The 17062-nt window shown below is 34.5% G+C and overlaps 2 protein-coding genes and 1 non-coding gene across 3 annotated transcripts; all 3 read right to left on the bottom strand.

Annotated features, from left to right (window-relative positions):
* Nucleotides 1-1901: 1901 nt before the first annotated feature.
* Nucleotides 1902-10239, bottom strand: LOC147380577 (dnaJ protein homolog 2-like). The gene is made up of 8 exons (XM_086431469.1): nucleotides 10082-10239; nucleotides 9046-9243; nucleotides 6144-6312; nucleotides 5917-6058; nucleotides 4749-4882; nucleotides 4517-4659; nucleotides 2575-2773; nucleotides 1902-2469 (listed from the first exon to the last, which is right to left on the bottom strand). Exons 2-8 carry the CDS (start codon nucleotides 9193-9195, stop codon nucleotides 2144-2146), a joined length of 1263 nt encoding a protein of 420 aa, XP_086287595.1. The 5' UTR covers nucleotides 9196-9243; nucleotides 10082-10239; the 3' UTR covers nucleotides 1902-2143.
* Nucleotides 10240-11660: 1421 nt separating this feature from the next.
* On the bottom strand, nucleotides 11661-11733 carry TRNAT-UGU (transfer RNA threonine (anticodon UGU)). Its single transcript has one exon. It is a non-coding gene; the product is annotated as a tRNA-Thr (tRNA).
* Nucleotides 11734-12707: 974 nt separating this feature from the next.
* LOC147380575 (uncharacterized) lies at nucleotides 12708-14087 on the bottom strand. The gene is made up of 2 exons (XM_086431490.1): nucleotides 13130-14087; nucleotides 12708-13040 (listed from the first exon to the last, which is right to left on the bottom strand). The coding sequence occupies exons 1-2, from the start codon at nucleotides 13816-13818 to the stop codon at nucleotides 12857-12859; spliced, it is 873 nt and encodes a 290-aa protein (XP_086287616.1). The 5' UTR covers nucleotides 13819-14087; the 3' UTR covers nucleotides 12708-12856.
* Between the last annotated feature and the right edge of the window lie 2975 nt (nucleotides 14088-17062).

Genomic DNA, 17062 nt, shown 5'->3' with positions numbered 1-17062 from the left:
CAGACAACAATTCATGTAACCAAAGATGCATGAATTTTGGATTTTAAGAATATCTTCTAAAGGGATTGGTGAGTGAAGTAGATGAAATGTAGTACAAGACAAACATCAACACTGAAGAGAAAGTTGATGATGGGTGGTGGGTGGTGGGTGCCGGGTGGGTCGGTAGTGGTTTATGACCCATTAACTAGTGATTAAAATCGATGCATCTTTTATATAAAGTTGTGATTCTTCCAATTCCTAATTTTATTTATTTATAAAATTTAAAATGATATTTATCTTTCTACCTTTTTCCTTGAGGGAAATCCTCTGGATTTTTTCTCTTTTTTTTTAATCCCTTTCCATAGTTTTATAATGGGTTGAATTTTATTCGAAATTTGAGTGTTGTGAATCCGAATTTAATTGATTTGATTCTTTTAAGTGTATCCGAATTAAAAAATGAGTCGGATATAGGTTGATGTCCCTTAACCCAAGTTGAATCAGGGTCGGATGAGGATCCATTCCTGTATTCATCTAAATTCAAATAATATATTATTTTGTAAGTTATATTTTTTAAGATATTTTTTTTCAACCAACAAATGAAGGTTCTTGTGAACCTTCATAAACAAGTGAAGCAAGGCCCTGCCATGTGTGCGGCGGAGCTAAAGTCAAACCCAAATCCTCAAAATCTTTTTCCAGAAATGTCGCAATTTCTTCTTGAAGTTGATCTGCACTAGGAATGGGGTATTCCACTTCGTTAGAAACAGATCTTCTTTTTCTAATAAGAAACAAGAAAAAAAGACGAGAAAATAGTCGGATAATACTGGATAACTGGTCTTGGACATAATGATTAAGGTTTCCCAACAAAAACGAAGAGATTTTGAGTTTAAGTCACACCTTTAATGATTTTCTTAAAATTATCTTGAATGATTCAAAATTATTCAAATCAATTGATTCAGTCAGATTGGATCCGAATATGGGTTTGACTAGTGACCTCCCTTATCCGAAGATGGGTAACAACATAATGGTTCGGATATAATTTTAATTAATAAGATCCAAGATAGATTCAAATTTAGATCCGAATAAAAAATTTGGATATGAATATATCAACGGCCCGAACCCAACCCAGTATCTCTCTCACTCTTTTGTGGATCTAACGAAAATCCTCTCTTTAATTTTATCTCGTTTTAGCGTGGAGATCAACTCTTGATATCCACCCTTTGGATTGAGAATGTTTATGGAAATATGTGAAGTTTGAACTCTAGTGAAAGCATTGACAACATTGACATTGACGCTTGTTGAAGTTGCCCTCGAACAATCTATTTAAATGTGATTGACATCTAAAAAATTTCGATATTGACAATTTTAAATCCATATTTTTGAAGATGATGTTAGATCGAACTTTTATAAATTATGTATATTGAAAACTCTTATTAATAGATTTGAACACTTTCGAAACTGAATGATCTCGACATAATATTCAAAATTGTCATTTACACATTACACTAGTCAACGGGATATCAACATTGGTATAGCACCAACATTTAGACTGTTGATCAATCATTATTGTGGTTTATAAGGTTGATGTCCAAACTGCAATTATGCATTTTACAACATGAATTATTAAAGATTCTGTAAAATGCAACGACATTTTGTTCTAGTTTTGGATCTAAAGGTCTTTTTTTTTTTAAGGTCCGTCCACGTTAGTGTTTCACTAAATGAAAAGAATTGAACAAAAATGAGAAGAAATAATACCCCTATCTAAACGCCAAAAACAAAAAGAATTGAACCCAAAGAAAAAAAAAAAAAAAAACATAAAGGTTACGTCGCAGAATGAGACCTACTTCAAATAACAATTGAGTAAAATACGATCTACACAACCAAGCAGTTAAGGTTTTATGAAGGGAGCATCACACAATGAGAACTACCTCAAATAATAATTCATTTATGTTCTTAAATCTTGACCAAGACATAGTACATAACTGCAAGAAAATCAAATTTAATATACTATCTAAACGCCACACTAGTACCAAAATAAAAAGGTGTTCTTCCTGATAACCAAAAACATATATATATATCACTCTAGAGGTTATTTAACTTGATCCCAAAAGATGATACCTTCTATGACATTATAGAGCAAGAGAGACAACGCAACCCACATTTTCCTTTATTGTTGGGCACACTGCACCCGTGGCATTGATGATTGTTCATCATCCTCATCATATGCCTCTTGCTGCTGCTGTTGCTGCTTCCTCCTCATCTCCTCCTCAATGTTGACATCAGTCATGGTAGTCTCTTCGCACTCATCTATCTCCATGTCTGACAAGTGGTTGCCTGCCCTCGGAGGCAGAATTGTCTCCAATGTACTGCACTGGTCCGGGGAAAGAACCCCTGAGTCTGGGAAATCCACATTGAAGTGGATGTACAGTCGACCTTTGATGATAGGCCTCTGATACTGTGGCATCCCCTCATCATTAATTGCCTTGTATTGACCTAGATCAAAATGATATAATCAGAGCTATAAACAAAATGGGTATTCTACTTGGAAGAACCAAGAAAAAAAAAAAAGTCCCACATAAGTGGATCCCAAAATAGTACCAGGCTTGATGATCTCCCCAGGATTTGATTTTATTAGAAGTTGTCTGCCATCGAGATGCGTTAGGGCAAACTGGAAGCCACAGAGAGCCTCTGTCAAGCTGAGTGTGTGCTCTACATAGAGATCATCGAACTTGCGCTTAAACTTTGGGTGCTCCTTCAGTTGCAATACAAAAACAATGTCCCCTGTAATCGTATCAGGCTGCACACAAAGGAACAGGAACGAGTATTTCAGCAACAAATACTATTATTTTGAAAAGTGTGGGACCATAGTCACCAAAGTCTCTGAGCTACTGAAATAATCATTATTACATGAAGACTTTTTCTTTCACTGTTTTAATCACGACTTCTTTTTAATAAGGCACGACTTTTATGAACTTCGCGATTAAATCACAAATAATGCGTAAGATAGTAAGGATGCAAATGAAGATAACATTAATTAGATGTTTTTGATCGGTTAATGAATCCTAACTTGTACTCATGATTATCCATGGAACTTAGTGATTTATCATTGTAGTTTAATATGGGACTTGATGTTATAATATGAGAACACCCTCTAGTAGGAACAATTATATGGCCCTAACCCTAACTTGATTTTTTTCCTGATATTCCCAATTTTATCGAATTTTCCCCTTGCAGACTTCTTCCCGAACCTCTAACACACTATCAAATAGAATAAGTTCAAATGAAATTATGTAGGGGTGACAATCTTAACACAACACGAAATTAGTAGGTTTGGGTCATAATAGTGTCAACAAGTCTAACACGATTATTAAATGAGTCGGGTTCGGGTTCAGGGCGTCAATTATTTAAGAATTTTTTAAATTACCAATTTTTTTGCTATAATTTCCTAAAACATTTTCATAATATATTATATTCAGACTATAAAATATAGGGGGTGTTTAAAGATTTTTTTCAAATAATTAATGACTAAGCTTACTTTCAGAAAGACAAAACACTTTACTTACTAAGTTATTTATTTATTTATATTTATGTTTTTTTTAACATATTCTTTCATTGAAATCTAGAGGGCATGTAGTGCTTGATTCCTAATATGGTGATGTATGGGGGCAAAATGAAACGACCCTTAGTAAGATTTAAGATATTACTAAACAAGGCTAGTATGTCTCATGTGATAATGAAATACACTTTGCTTAGCCAAAAAATTAGTAAGGAAAGTTTTCAAGCCACATCACCTCATGGTATCCAAAAACATGATATGATGCCATGGGTTGTAAAGGACAAAATTCTATGAACTTTGAAAAAAAAAACTCAATGGGAAAGTTATTTTCACCATTGAATTGTAATTTTAAATTCTGGGAGTTTGGTAGCCGTCCCTTTTCAAAACCTTTGATCAAGCTCAATTTTTTTAATTTGAGTTTTTCCTTGAAATTTAGAAGGCAATGGTGATGGGTTACAAATGTGGTAATCCATGCGGTTCCAACAACACGTAGAAAGATTGTGATGGTGACAACGATGAAGATAGATCATAATGTGTGCTTTAATTATTATTTTTTTTGTTATAGGTAGAGACATGTAGTTTTTGTACTAGGCTATGGACACATTCTTTTTCTTTATTTCTCGTCCCTTTAATTGGTTGTGATACATTTTTTTGTTATAAAACTTAGTTTGTGTTTTGTGATACTTAATTTATGTTATTAGTAGATATTGGTTTAGGTTGTGTGACTTTATTTTTAGTAATGGTATTTTTCGTTGAGGTGTTGGAAATGGAACTTATTTTTTCTAATAAAGACTAGAATTTTATTAAACAGGTTATATATGGGTTGGGTCAGGTATACCTATTTATAAATGGGTTGGATTTGGGTTTAAGTTCTTGATACGATTATTAAATGGGTCAGGTTTGGGTTTGGTAAATTTTCATAATACCCTTACCTCAACACGACCCGACCCATTGCCCCCCCTAAATTAGTATGACTTTACTTACAGCTTCGTCAGCTTCGCCCTGGAATACTATCTTCTGGCCATGCTGCATTCCTTTCTCAACATGAACCTCCAACACCTTCTTCTCCTGAGTAACCTTATTTCCCTTGCACTGAGGACACTTGTCTTTTTCACTGATGACCTCACCTATATCAATAAGAGACACAATCGAGGGAAAAATTGAGAAACTTCTATCCCAATGATAACTGAAACAAATCTCGGCTGCAATTAGGTACCTGAGCCTTTGCAATCCGGACAGACATGTTGCATTTGTTGGATCATGCCCGGTCCAATCTGCCTAGTAGTAATCTTCATTCCCGAACCTTGGCATCCAAAACATCTACCAGAAGCTCCACTCTTTGACCCTTTCCTGAAATAGTTACAGATACAATTTAAAAGCACATTCCATATGCAAAGAGTAAGCCAGAGTAATTCACTTTTTTGGTAAACTGAACAGTGAAAACGCATTTTAGAAGGTAACTAGTACAGAATATAAGGAAAAAAAGGATCTTTAAAATGTACATTAATAAGTAAGCCATGAGAATTTTGACAAATCAACATGAACAACTGAGTGATTCATGTATATGGTAAATGTATATACTTAAATATCAATTAGTAAAAATTAATTATCAGAAAGAATGGATCAAATTAAAACTGAAACAAAAAAAATAAAAAAGAAAGCATGCGCAGAACACAGGTCTCACCATGGCCTTCAAACCGAAGGACCTTGTGATATTAGTCTGTAGACAATTAAAGTCAAAACTTTGCTAAAATGTTTCAATTCATGAATTTCAATATTAGGGCTAACAAACTTCCTAGTCATATTGTAGACAACTTAAGGCTGAAAGTATCCAAAGTGTACACCCACCTCACTTGAAAAACAAAAACACAACCAAGTGAAACATCAAAATATTTTTTAACAAGGTGTCAACTCTGCAAGTTGGAAAAGTCCGCAGGTGGTAATAGCAAACATGGGATCGAAACCCCACCTTCACCCACTTACCTACATAAAGAAAACATTCCAGGAAGCCTTCAAAACTTAATAACAAACGCTGAAGTAGAAAACCTCAAAGTCAGCTCCTTCCCATCATAGATATACTGTACAGACACAGATGCTGCAACCCACTCGTGTCTATTGTAAATAAGGGGAATTCACCTCAAATTTGAACAACTTTTTTTCATTTTAGAAGTCCATGCTTCTAAAACCATAACTCATGCCAATTTATTATATAGACAGTATAGCTGAAGCTCAAAATAGATGAAATGGCTTCAATTAGAAACCATAAACCAGTTTCATAGCTCATCTGACTATAAGACAATGATGCACCCACAAAAACCAAGTGATATGTCAAATGAGCCAGAAAAGGATTATTGGGGAGAGATAATATAGAACAGAAGACATACCCTTTACATTTAGGGCACAGTACATTTCTAGACAATGAGAGCTTCTTTGATGTTCCATTATACAAGTCCTCAAGAGAAACCTTCAGGCTGTGCACCACATCATCACCTTGTTTCTTTCTTCGTCCTCTAGAGCTACCGCCACCTACAGCCATTAGAATAATCAGAAACGGCACATCAAGTATGCATATAAATGAAAAAAAATGAGAAGGAATTTAGCAATCTCTCACCACCGAAAGCTGCTCCACCACCGAAAAATGACTCAAATATGTCAAAAGGATTGTGAGCACCACCACCTCCTCCCATTCCCTCTTTAAGTGCATCTTCTCCATATTGGTCGTAAATTTCTCTTTTCTCAGGATCACTTAGAACTTCATAAGCCTGGGCCAACTCCTTGAACTGATCCGAAATCCAAAACCAACAGATAAGACAGAAAGAACCAAAATGCGGGTAGGCCAATATGATAACATGAAAATTTGAAGTGGACAAACATTTTAACACAAACATCCTTCGAGTGAAGCCTAACACAGACAGAGACATCCATGTTGTTTCATAACTAGTATAGAGATTACTTAAAGTAATACAAATTAAAGATGGGCAGAAAGTAGGAGTGTTTTTCCAAGCAAGTTCAATGAAGTGCATCCAAGGCGACCACTTTCTAAACATAAAAGAGGCCTTGTCATATAGGATATTGGATGGCTAGTACTGGACATCATTTTTTAAATATATATTCATGTATTTATTAGACCTTCTCTCTTACAAAAGAGAGGATTCACAAAGGCCAATAAAAAATCCCATTGACCTTTCAGAGGAGAACCAGTATGAGGTATTTGCAAGGGCTCTTTAGACTTTGGCAAGCTTTTGGGATGACTCATGGTGTGGTGATACCATGTTGAAGACAAATTTCCTATAACTTATACTTACATTAGATCTAAGGAAACAAGTGGAGCTTGTATCATCAATTAGGAGAGTATCTCATGAAACATAGGCCTTGACCAGAATGATTGGGTTATTGATGCAGTTGAAATCTAAATATCGTGCGAAGATCAAAGATCGATAGTTTTTTGAAGCCTTAGTGGATGAAACCAGGTAAAGAGGGCCATTTTTCTCGAACCACACTGAGCCCATAAGTTGTTTACTTGTAATGATCATAACTTTTTACTCATACATCTGATTGGGAAGCCATCAGATGTACTGGAAAGCTTGTTCAAAGAATTTCAAGAACTATGTCATGACTTTTGGGAAGATTGTAATGTTCTGGATGTCAAAAACATTTTTTTTTTATAAGTAGATGTCAATTCGTACATTAGAAGTAACAAAACTAGAGGTATTTTAAGTAGAGAGATTCTATTGCCACACCAACTTTTACTAATGCCAGCCTAATCCATATGTAATTCACCGAGAATTAGCACACATCTTGGGGTGGCATTAGCAAAAGTTGGTGGCAATAGAAGTTCTCTTATATCATTAGAAAAATATTTTATGCTATTTTAGATGAATGGCCAAGATTTTTTTCTTAGGTCTTAAGTTGGATTCTAGGGTTATTTTCCTATACATAGTTTGTTATGAGAATATGTAGACGGAGACTTTGACTGACTACAAAATTTGGATAACTTTTGAAGCCTTATTATAATTGTTGTTCCTCAAGATTCATATGCAAAGCAATTTCCGTGTCTTTTGACTTAGAATACTATTTTCAATTTTCTTGCGCTTTTTTCTGATTTTGTATCAAAACCACCCTATTTCTCTTAGTAGGCATCATTTCTCTTGCATCATGGTCCTCTCATTGAAGATTTGGTAAGTGTGTAATCTCTTTATCATAGCCAAACGAAAAGATATAGAGGTCTATTTTAGTTGTTGACCTTGGATGTTTGCCTTTTTGGTGCTTCTTTGTGTGTTTCAGCCCTCCAATTTATTTTATATAATACTTTTAAAGTTAAGTTAAGACTTGCATCAAAGATGGAGCCCATGTAGTGTGTTCATATTTTGATTTCTCACTTGTCTTTTGAGCTATAGAATTGGTTCCTCCAAAAGTTTGAGATATTTTGGGTATCTTCAAGAATATGCTAGAGGTTATGGAGAATCACTTTCCAAAAAAAGCTAGATTGTTCTGGACTCTGGCTCCCTCCACGTCATTTGTTGTAGAATACAAAAAAGAGGAACAAGAAGATCCATCTTTTTATAATCAGTCTTCGATCACACCATAGTATTGAAATGTGCAGTAGGAGAATTTTGTGCTCAGAAAGGGAGGAGTTTATCTTGAACAATTCTCAATAGTCTAGAAAATCAGCAATTGTAAGTGATAATCCTCATTTGATCCCAGATTTGTATAACCCACACGGCAAGTGCTTGTTGTTCTCTCATTCAATCTAATTATAGTAATAAACAAATTGAATGAATTGAAGCAAAATTTAACATTCGAATGAATTCTTTATATTATTGGATAGACATTAGTATGAAGAAGGTTTTGATCACAGGTCTCTGTGTTACCACCACAAACAAACTTTTGCACCTTCATGGCTTCACTTGAATGAATAATATCATTAATGTGCTCCACGGATGTATTTAAAACCTCATAGTCTACATTCAAATGACATTTTGAACTTTGTTCCACATGAATTGAGGCGTGAATACAAATCTTGACCACCATGGTGAAACTTAGGCATCCAAAAGAAGAAGAAGAAAGGGGGGGGGGGGGGGGGGGTTAAAAAGTCTTCAGATAATCTTAAAATTATATTATCATTCCAAAATAGTGTGAACATTCCTTGACTTACATCTCAAGCAAACTTGTTACTTCCACATTTAAACACAACTAATCAGCAAATCATCATGACTTTGACGATCACATTTTCCATGGATTATATGGCCAATAGTCATAAAAAGTTAATGGCCCTACTAGATACAAGTATAAAAAAAGAAAGAGAAAAATTGGAATAATTCTTTACTATGAATAAATAAAAATTATCTATGGTGCAAGCACTTCCATCATTAAATTCTATTAAGCCAATACTTCAGCATTACATAATCTCCATTCATTTTAGTTAATGTTTGATCAAAAGATCAGGCTCACAGACATGACAATATACAAAAAGCAACACAAACCAAGATTTAGAAGAGAGGCAACGAGCTCACCTTCTCAGGGTCTCCACCCTTGTCTGGGTGATTTTTTATGGCAGCTTTTCTATAAGCCCTCTTTAACTCATCTTGACTTGCACTTTTTGAAACACCAAGAACCTCGTAGTATTTGGTGTTGTCACTCTTCTTTGGAGCTCGACCAAACATGATTAGAAGTTATTGATTTAGACCCTGAGTCTTGAATAAAGGGGGATCCTGAATGAACAAGAAATAAAGCCTTAACTCCCCAATAATAAAAGTTATCGCTTCTTAAAAAAATTACAAAACAATATAAAAAAGAATTCTCCTCTAATCTTTGCCATCCAATATCTACACATATTATTGAATAAATTACAGATAGTAGTATAACATGGTGAGCCAATTGGAAAACCTTTCAAAAAAAGAACCCAGTACACAAATTTCTTTAAAGAAAGCAAAGTATCCACCTTTAACACATGACTAAGTCTAAAGGGAATATAATCCATCCATGGATCAAAGCAATTAAATTGAGCTACATAGACCAAAATCAAATAAACACCACCACCCACAACTCTAATTAGAAAAATAACCTAGAATTCAAACAGGTGTTCAAGCGAACAAATCAAACAATAATTCATAAGACCACCGCAGATGCGTCGGATCATCGAAACTCTCTAGAAATCAAATCAATAAAAAGTTGATTTTTTTCAAAAGAAAAATAAAACCCCCTTCTTTATTTCGAAGAACACATAATTGGATCATATTTTTTTTTCACTAAAATCAACAAAAAGGAGCAGAGCAGATCTCAACAATCCCATTCAAAGTACAAATTATAGCAAACAAAATGTATAAAGACATTAATAATTTAAGCAAACCTTCAGATCACAAGCTTACAAAAACCTCTCAAAGAACACGAACCAAATCGAATAAAATCAAAGAAGATAAAATCTTCACGCTTTAAGATCAACAGCAAACAACACAAAACAAAAACCTAATATTAACCCGGTTTCGAGATTGTTTCTAACAAATCGAAAGAACAAAAATAAATAAAATCGAGGACGAGATCGAATCTTACTGGGTTTCAGAGAGAGACGAAGAGACGATCAACAAAATCGAGGAGGAGATCGAATCTTATCGAGGACGAGGACGAGGACGAGGACGAAGACGAAGAGACTCTTACCGTCTCGCCTTGTTTCTTCGAAAGAGGGTTTCCGCCTTTGTTGACGGTCTCTTTAAGAAAGAGGAGAAGGAAGATAACTTTAGATCTCGATCGTTGGTAAGTATAAAATCTAACGGTAGAGATTCTTTTAGATTTTAATACGAAGCTTGGTGGTTCGTGTGAAAGGAGAACGGTGTGTTGTTGGTATTTGTTTAGTTTCCTATCACATCACTCCAGATTTTTTTTTCTAAAAATACCCTTATTTGTTTATGGAATTACAAATAGAGAGATCCTATTGCCACACCAACTGTTGTTAACACCACCTCAATTGTAATTCAACAAAGAATTAGCTCACATGTTGTCATCTTGCGGTATCCTTCACTTGTTAGGGGTCGTTTGAAACCATTCTTGACATAGATCATACCCTTGTCATAATTGATTATGAGAGGTGATAATAATAATATTTAGTGAATTCTTTCATAGAAACCCCATGCAGATTTGTACGTGTTTCGTTGAGTAATAATTATTACTATTATCAAAATTGTTAGTGTGATCACAATATGTAATAGGAGTTCATTGTTTAGGATTATTGGTCAGAAAGTTTTCTATCGAGTCCTTATCGCTTAGCCTTATTGCTTGGGCGTTTGCTTACTTAGTAGAGTGCTAGTTTATCTAAGTAATTAACTTTCTATGAAAAAAGAGTGTGACTATATATTCCTGGTTTATAATGTTGTCAGTCTACAATTATAAATGTAGCGCTCGTTCTCTTGGTATCATTCACCAATGAGAGACAGACAGGCAAGTCATCTCAAATCTGATGTGTTTTTCCAATAAGACGAGATGGTGCTCATTGTTGAACGAGATGAGTTGTTCATGGACAAGATGTGACGTCAAACCGAGTTTTAAAACATGTGTTTGTGTCTGGTCATGTCTCACTGTCTTGTCACCAGGCATCCACAATTTGATGTGAGGAAATTCTTTTAATCATATCCTTAATTCTAGAGTTAAAAGAAGAAAAAATATGATCATATTTCTATCAAATACCATCCCATCGGTCCACCTGATTTGTGGCTTACGGGGCCAATGAGTAGGGGTGGATGGTTGAGATAACTACTTTTTAGCAGGGATAGAATTATCAACCACTATTTTTCATCTTAATAGTGCAATTTAATATTTTTTATATATTATTTTTGAAAAAAAAAATAAAAATTGGGGACCTTTGTCGGGGGGCAAACTACACTTTTAAAGTCAGAAGAGTCGTGATAAACTATGACTAAATAAAAGCCACTCAAATGTGAGGGGAAGGGGTTCGATAAAGTGTTTAGTGTTCATGTATGACCTCAATTAATATGAAAACCAAAGGAGTTTAAGAAGAAAGATCTTACAAACGAGAGTACATAGAGCATTACAAAGGTATTCTACATCATCTAAAAATTTATTACTATTACTACTCATGTAAAAGTAAAAAATAGACCATAGACCAAAGAAAAAAAAAAGCCGGCTATCGGAATCGAACCGATGACCATCGCATTACAAATGCGATGCTCTAACCTCTGAGCTAAGCGGGCTCACATAACAGAAATTGTATTGTGCATAGGAATTTAGTGAACTACTGGGATCTTATTCATAAAGTCAGAGGGGCATATATGTCATTAACTTGGATACACAAGGGGTAATAGTGATGTTAATTGAGAAGGTGGCCAGAGGGATCTTTCTTCTTAAACTCATTTGGTTTTCATAATAATTGAGGGTGGGTCATACATGAACACTATAACACTTTATCAAACCCCTTCCCTTTCAAAAAAAAAAAATCATGATAAAATGACTTGATTAAAGTCCCACTCAAATGTGACTTTAAGTGGCATTTTTCGGGTCGCAGTTTATTTTATCACGACTCTTCAATAAAACTTTTCCATGCAACATTTTTCCTTACGTTTTGAATCCGACTTTAAATCTGTTAATATTTGAGACACCTCGTTCGAAACACCACATGTACTCCAAAGGAGAGGTTTTTAACAAAGAGTCGTGCTAATCTGACTTAGGAATCGACTAACTTAATGTGACAAGTTGGGAAATCATAGATCTACTCTCCTTAAGATACAAAACTGCATCTTTTTATGGGGAGCCGTAATTTTATATCCCGAGGAGAACACATCTATGATTTTCGAGCCTATTACGTCATAGAGTTGCCACGTGCCTAAGTGAAATTAGCAGCACTCTTTACACAAATTATTTATTTAGAGTACCAAAAGGAAACAAAAAATCTCAAGCAATAATATCTAATTAATGACTTTGATCATATGATATGATATGAATAAGTCGATTGAATTGCCACGTGCCTAAGTCAAATTATTAGTACTCTTTAGGAAAATTTTGAAGCGCTATACGTAACAAGTTATTTATTTAGAGTACCAAAAAGGGAAAAAAAATCTCAAGCAATAATATCTAATTAATGACTTTGATCATATGATATGATATGATAGGTATAGGGTCCACTACTATCTAGTATACCCTTTTTAGAAGAATCCTTTTCAACATACAATTAATTCCAATAAGAACTGAGAATTACGATTGAGGTTCATATATTTCATTAAACGGACTAGACTTACAACATATTGTACATGATCACACACTAAGATTTTTTATCAAAGAAATTACTACTCAAGAAGGAAAGACAGATTCAGTTTGATATTAGTTACGCACAAATCTGTGTGCCCACAAATTGTGATTTCTCACTTTGAACATAGCTTTAGTTTGCCCATTCAGAACCAATGGAATGACAGATTTAGATCCCATGATCATCACACCATATAGAGGATCCCTTCCTCCTGGCCTGACTTCCATTCCCAAGCTCTCCACCACTGGACCCCATCTCCTGTCCTCAAAAAAAAAGAAAAAAAATGAATCAAATACTTCATTTCCTAGAAGAGAAGAGGTTGTAGGTGTAAAAGAGAGGGTACTTACGACGTAAAGAAGTTGATTATTTCATCCTTTGACAACGGGTATCCCCTCGACAAAGTTATAAACAATGTCCTTTTATCTCTAAGCATTTGTTTCTTAGTTGGTCGCAGATATGGAAATGGCGTTGCAATTGGAATAAGTATCGAGCGAAGGGGAGCCCGAGTAGTTGCAGCAGCACCACTTGCCACATATGTCGCACCTGGTTCACCCAATGCCGCCCCTTGATTACTCGATCCTTCACCATATGGACGGATAACAGGTTGGATTGCAAGATCATCAATTTCACGTGCAATGTTTTCTCCGAAAATTACATTACAAATGTTTTCCATTACACGTACAACCCCTTGAGATGCGAAGATTCGATAGTACCAAAAAAATCTACTGTTGATAGTCTCGTTAATTAGTCGAGCATGAATTGGCATATCGTCATCATCCGTTGGCTGTGGTGCATTGGGTGACATAAAATTGAGAGCCAGTACCAGCTCATTGAATATGGCATCAATTGTTCCATCATTGTCAGCAAAAATATTCCTAATTAGGTCATAATGACCAATTTCTTCGAGCCATAGCCAAAGAGCGATGACAAATTTTGCAGTTTTGGGATCTTTGCCCATATCCTGCACCAGTCGATTAAACAAGTGGCGTTCCATAAGGTGAAAACGAAGAAGATCAATGGTGCTAATGGATGCCATGGTTGATAAATTTTACAATTTACTTTATATATTAATATTAACTATAGAAAAAAGATGATGAGTATGTTTGGGCTGTTCGATTGCATTTTATATAGAGAATGATTGGACCTTTTGGTGACTCTTGTAACATGGCTTTTGGGTGGAAACGTTGTGAAAGGAAGGGTTGTAACCTTTTGGAAGGAAGAAGAGAATGGCCGGAAGAGATGTCTTGGGAACGGTATATTTCAAACGAATGTAATTACATAAATGCCCTTCAGGTAATTATGAACCATTGGGATATTCCTATGAATCCTGAACTGATCCATTAAAAAATCCTAATCGATATCTGTATATATGAAAAAAAAAAAAATTTGTATTTTTCCTCTCATCTCAGCCATCCTTAAATATTGGAAAAAGTGTCTTGAATAGCGATGTCAATGGATTTGTTCCGAAGGAACTTAGAACCATAACCATTATATTTAGTTTAGTTCCGGTTCTCGTCGATTTTTGATCTGGTTTCAAAATAAATTGAATTGATATCGAAACTGCGAAAAATCACGGGTACCCATTGGTTCTGGTTCTCAAGAATCGAACTAGAAAAAAAGTATTTCAAATCTTTATAAATCTTTTTTCCTTTCAAAAAATTATAATATTATTAACAAAATTATTAACTTAGTTATAATTTATTATAATAAAGATACAAATTGCTGATTTTTTTAAAAAAAAAATTTGTATCTCAACCATATATATCCCGATGATACTTATCTCGAGGATAATTTTCTTTCGTTAGATTTTGTGTCATTTATTGAGTCAACTGAACTTGTTTTTCACCGTGAATATGCCTTGTTCTAATTCAGATGTTGTATTTTAGATTTCAAAGTGCTCCCTTGGAGAACTCCACACTTCTAAAATGAAGCATCACTTTTGATCAGAGGACCCATTTAATTTAATTTTGGGGGCATTTATTTCTAATCTACTCAAAAACATATATGATAATAGCTAAACATAATTCTAGATCAAAAGCTTTACTAGGTAAATCAGGATAAATCCTTGTGAGTGGCCAATGAAGGGTCTTGAACTCAAGACCTTTCCCTTCTTAGAAGGAGAACCTAACCACTACACCTGATTTAAATGATAAAATTATTCATCTAAAGAATCAATTTATTATTTACCACTAGAATTTACCAATTGCCTACACATACTTACATTGAGAAGAATTCGAGGCATATAACCCTCTTGAACAGCATCAAGCTGCAATCAGCACCAATCTGCTGCTACCCATATGTGTCAAACATAAGAGGATCGACAACACTCTATGCTCTCCCCATTGTGACATATATGGACTTTTAGATGTCGAATAATTTTGAAAAGGCTTATGAAATGCCATGAGCAACGATCAAATGAGTCATTAATTTGCATGAAAATAAAACTAAAGAAATGAAAAAGTGGAGAATATTATTTCCCCATCTTCAAAGATAAGAATGGAAAAAAAAAAAAAAAACTTGTTCAATTCAGATGATTATAGAAAATGCTACAATGGTCAGAGAGTTTATATAGAAAAGTTTGTCATTAAACAAAAATGTAATGCCCCGTGTCAAAAGATCATCTCACATCACCATTGTATTTATTGAAGAGTAAGTCTGGCCTTACTAACTTAGTAAGATTTCAAATCTTACTAAAGGTCATTGAGCTTACCATGTAGCATTCAAAAACATAATCCAATGCCACAGGGATGTAGAGGACAAAATTATATGAAATTTTATTTTTAATTTTTTTTTAAATCAGAAAGATTATTTTTTCACCATTAAAATTTACTTTTAAATTTGAGAGTTTAATAGGTGTCCATTTTAAAAATTTGGATCAAGTCCAAAAAACTTTATTTTTTTGTTGGTTAGATCTAAGATTTTCCATGAAATATAGAGGGCGGTGGTGTTGGATTTCCAATTTGATAATACATTTGAGCTCAACGACCTTTAGTAAGAATTAAATCTTACTAAGTAAGTAAGGAAAATATTTCTCTTTCTTGAAATAATAAACAAGAAAATAGGATACTTCACGCCAAAAGATTTTTTGTGCGTCAGCTCTTTCTAAAATTGCAAATTGGAAAATATAATATTAAATTCCAAAAGATTTTTGAGATTTGATATTTAATTCCAGAATATTTTTGTGATGTCCAGAGCTTTATGAAATGACTCGCTGCAACTCCTTCGTGCATTATGTTCTTCGAAGTTAAAAACATTATACCATTTTTGTTGGACGATAGTCCAAAAGGCCCGCTGGTCTTCTCGTGTAATTCATATTAAAGAAAATCAATAATTATGAATCCTAATCTAATTAGATTTAAAATTGTAAAGGCGGAATCGAATTTTACCTTGATCGACTCTACTCTATTGATTCGAAATAACTCATAAATTCCTCCTATAAGCATCGGTGTGGTACATGTCAGTAATCCTCCGACATCCAAGTTAGAGTTGCAGAGATAACAATATTAAAGAAAAACAGTTTCAACCTTTGTTCTCCTAACCAAAAAATCATTTCTCCTTCATTAATTCCTCTATTTATAGGTTATTCCTTCAGATCAGGATTTCTCTTTTAATTGAGATTCGATTACGATGAATCCCCTGATTGGAAGGATCTTAAATGGAATTTGAATCTTTAAGAGATCTCCGGACTTGACATGCGTAATCTAGAATTATGCAGATATTTGGACTAGGCTTGCCCCACTAAATAGGCCAGGTCTCTCTTTTTGCTATCATACCGTATCAATCAAGCTAGACGCTACTACCTTGGTCTATCCTGCTACTGGGCAGGATTGGATTTATTGGCTCATTCCAAATACCACTTACTTGATTAGGACACGTGTATGGTCTAGATGATGTACTATTATTACCCTCTACAAAAACTAACCCTCTTATACATACGACACCTCATTTTATTTTTGCTTGATCTATTAACTCGTCTTTCTATTGTAGCAGATTTTCGATCATCATGAGCGAGCAATGTTCTAAAAGCATATTGTACGATTCAAGATTGTTTTTGTACGTTCTGGAAAATATTCCACTCCCTGAAAACCACTTTCAGATTAAAAATTTGCCTCTTTAGTAGGAAATCACAAACCATAATGTCTATGGTAGGACATGTCTCAACTACTAGCTCAAATGTCTCAAACACTTTGAAACACCCATTTTCATTGAAAATCTTTACACAAATTGGTCCTGCAAGTGTGAAAACTCTAAAAAATAAAAAAATGTGCCCATAGCCGTGC

This window comes from Akebia trifoliata, unplaced genomic scaffold, assembly GCF_017979445.1.
Source record: "Akebia trifoliata isolate Shusen 1 unplaced genomic scaffold, ASM1797944v1 Contig01285_ERROPOS320191, whole genome shotgun sequence".
Lineage (NCBI taxonomy): Eukaryota > Viridiplantae > Streptophyta > Magnoliopsida > Ranunculales > Lardizabalaceae > Akebia > Akebia trifoliata.
Note: the sequence above shows the minus strand (reverse complement) of the source record. Positions and strands in the feature narration are given on the sequence as shown.

Bases quoted from the DNA above. Each gene is read 5' to 3' on its own strand.
- LOC147380575 (XM_086431490.1), bottom strand. From the start codon at position 13,818: ATGGCATCCATTAGCACCATTGATCTTCTTCGTTTTCACCTTATGGAA. The intron at 13,041-13,129 runs GTAAGTACCCTC...TTTTGAGGACAG, and splicing joins ATAATCAACTTCTTTACGTC to GAGATGGGGTCCAGTGGTGG.
- LOC147380577 (XM_086431469.1), bottom strand. From the start codon at position 9,195: ATGTTTGGTCGAGCTCCAAAGAAGAGTGACAACACCAAATACTACGAG. The intron at 6,313-9,045 runs GTGAGCTCGTTG...ATTTCGGATCAG, and splicing joins AGGGTGGAGACCCTGAGAAG to TTCAAGGAGTTGGCCCAGGC. The intron at 4,660-4,748 runs GTACCTAATTGC...TTATTGATATAG, and splicing joins TCCGGATTGCAAAGGCTCAG to GTGAGGTCATCAGTGAAAAA.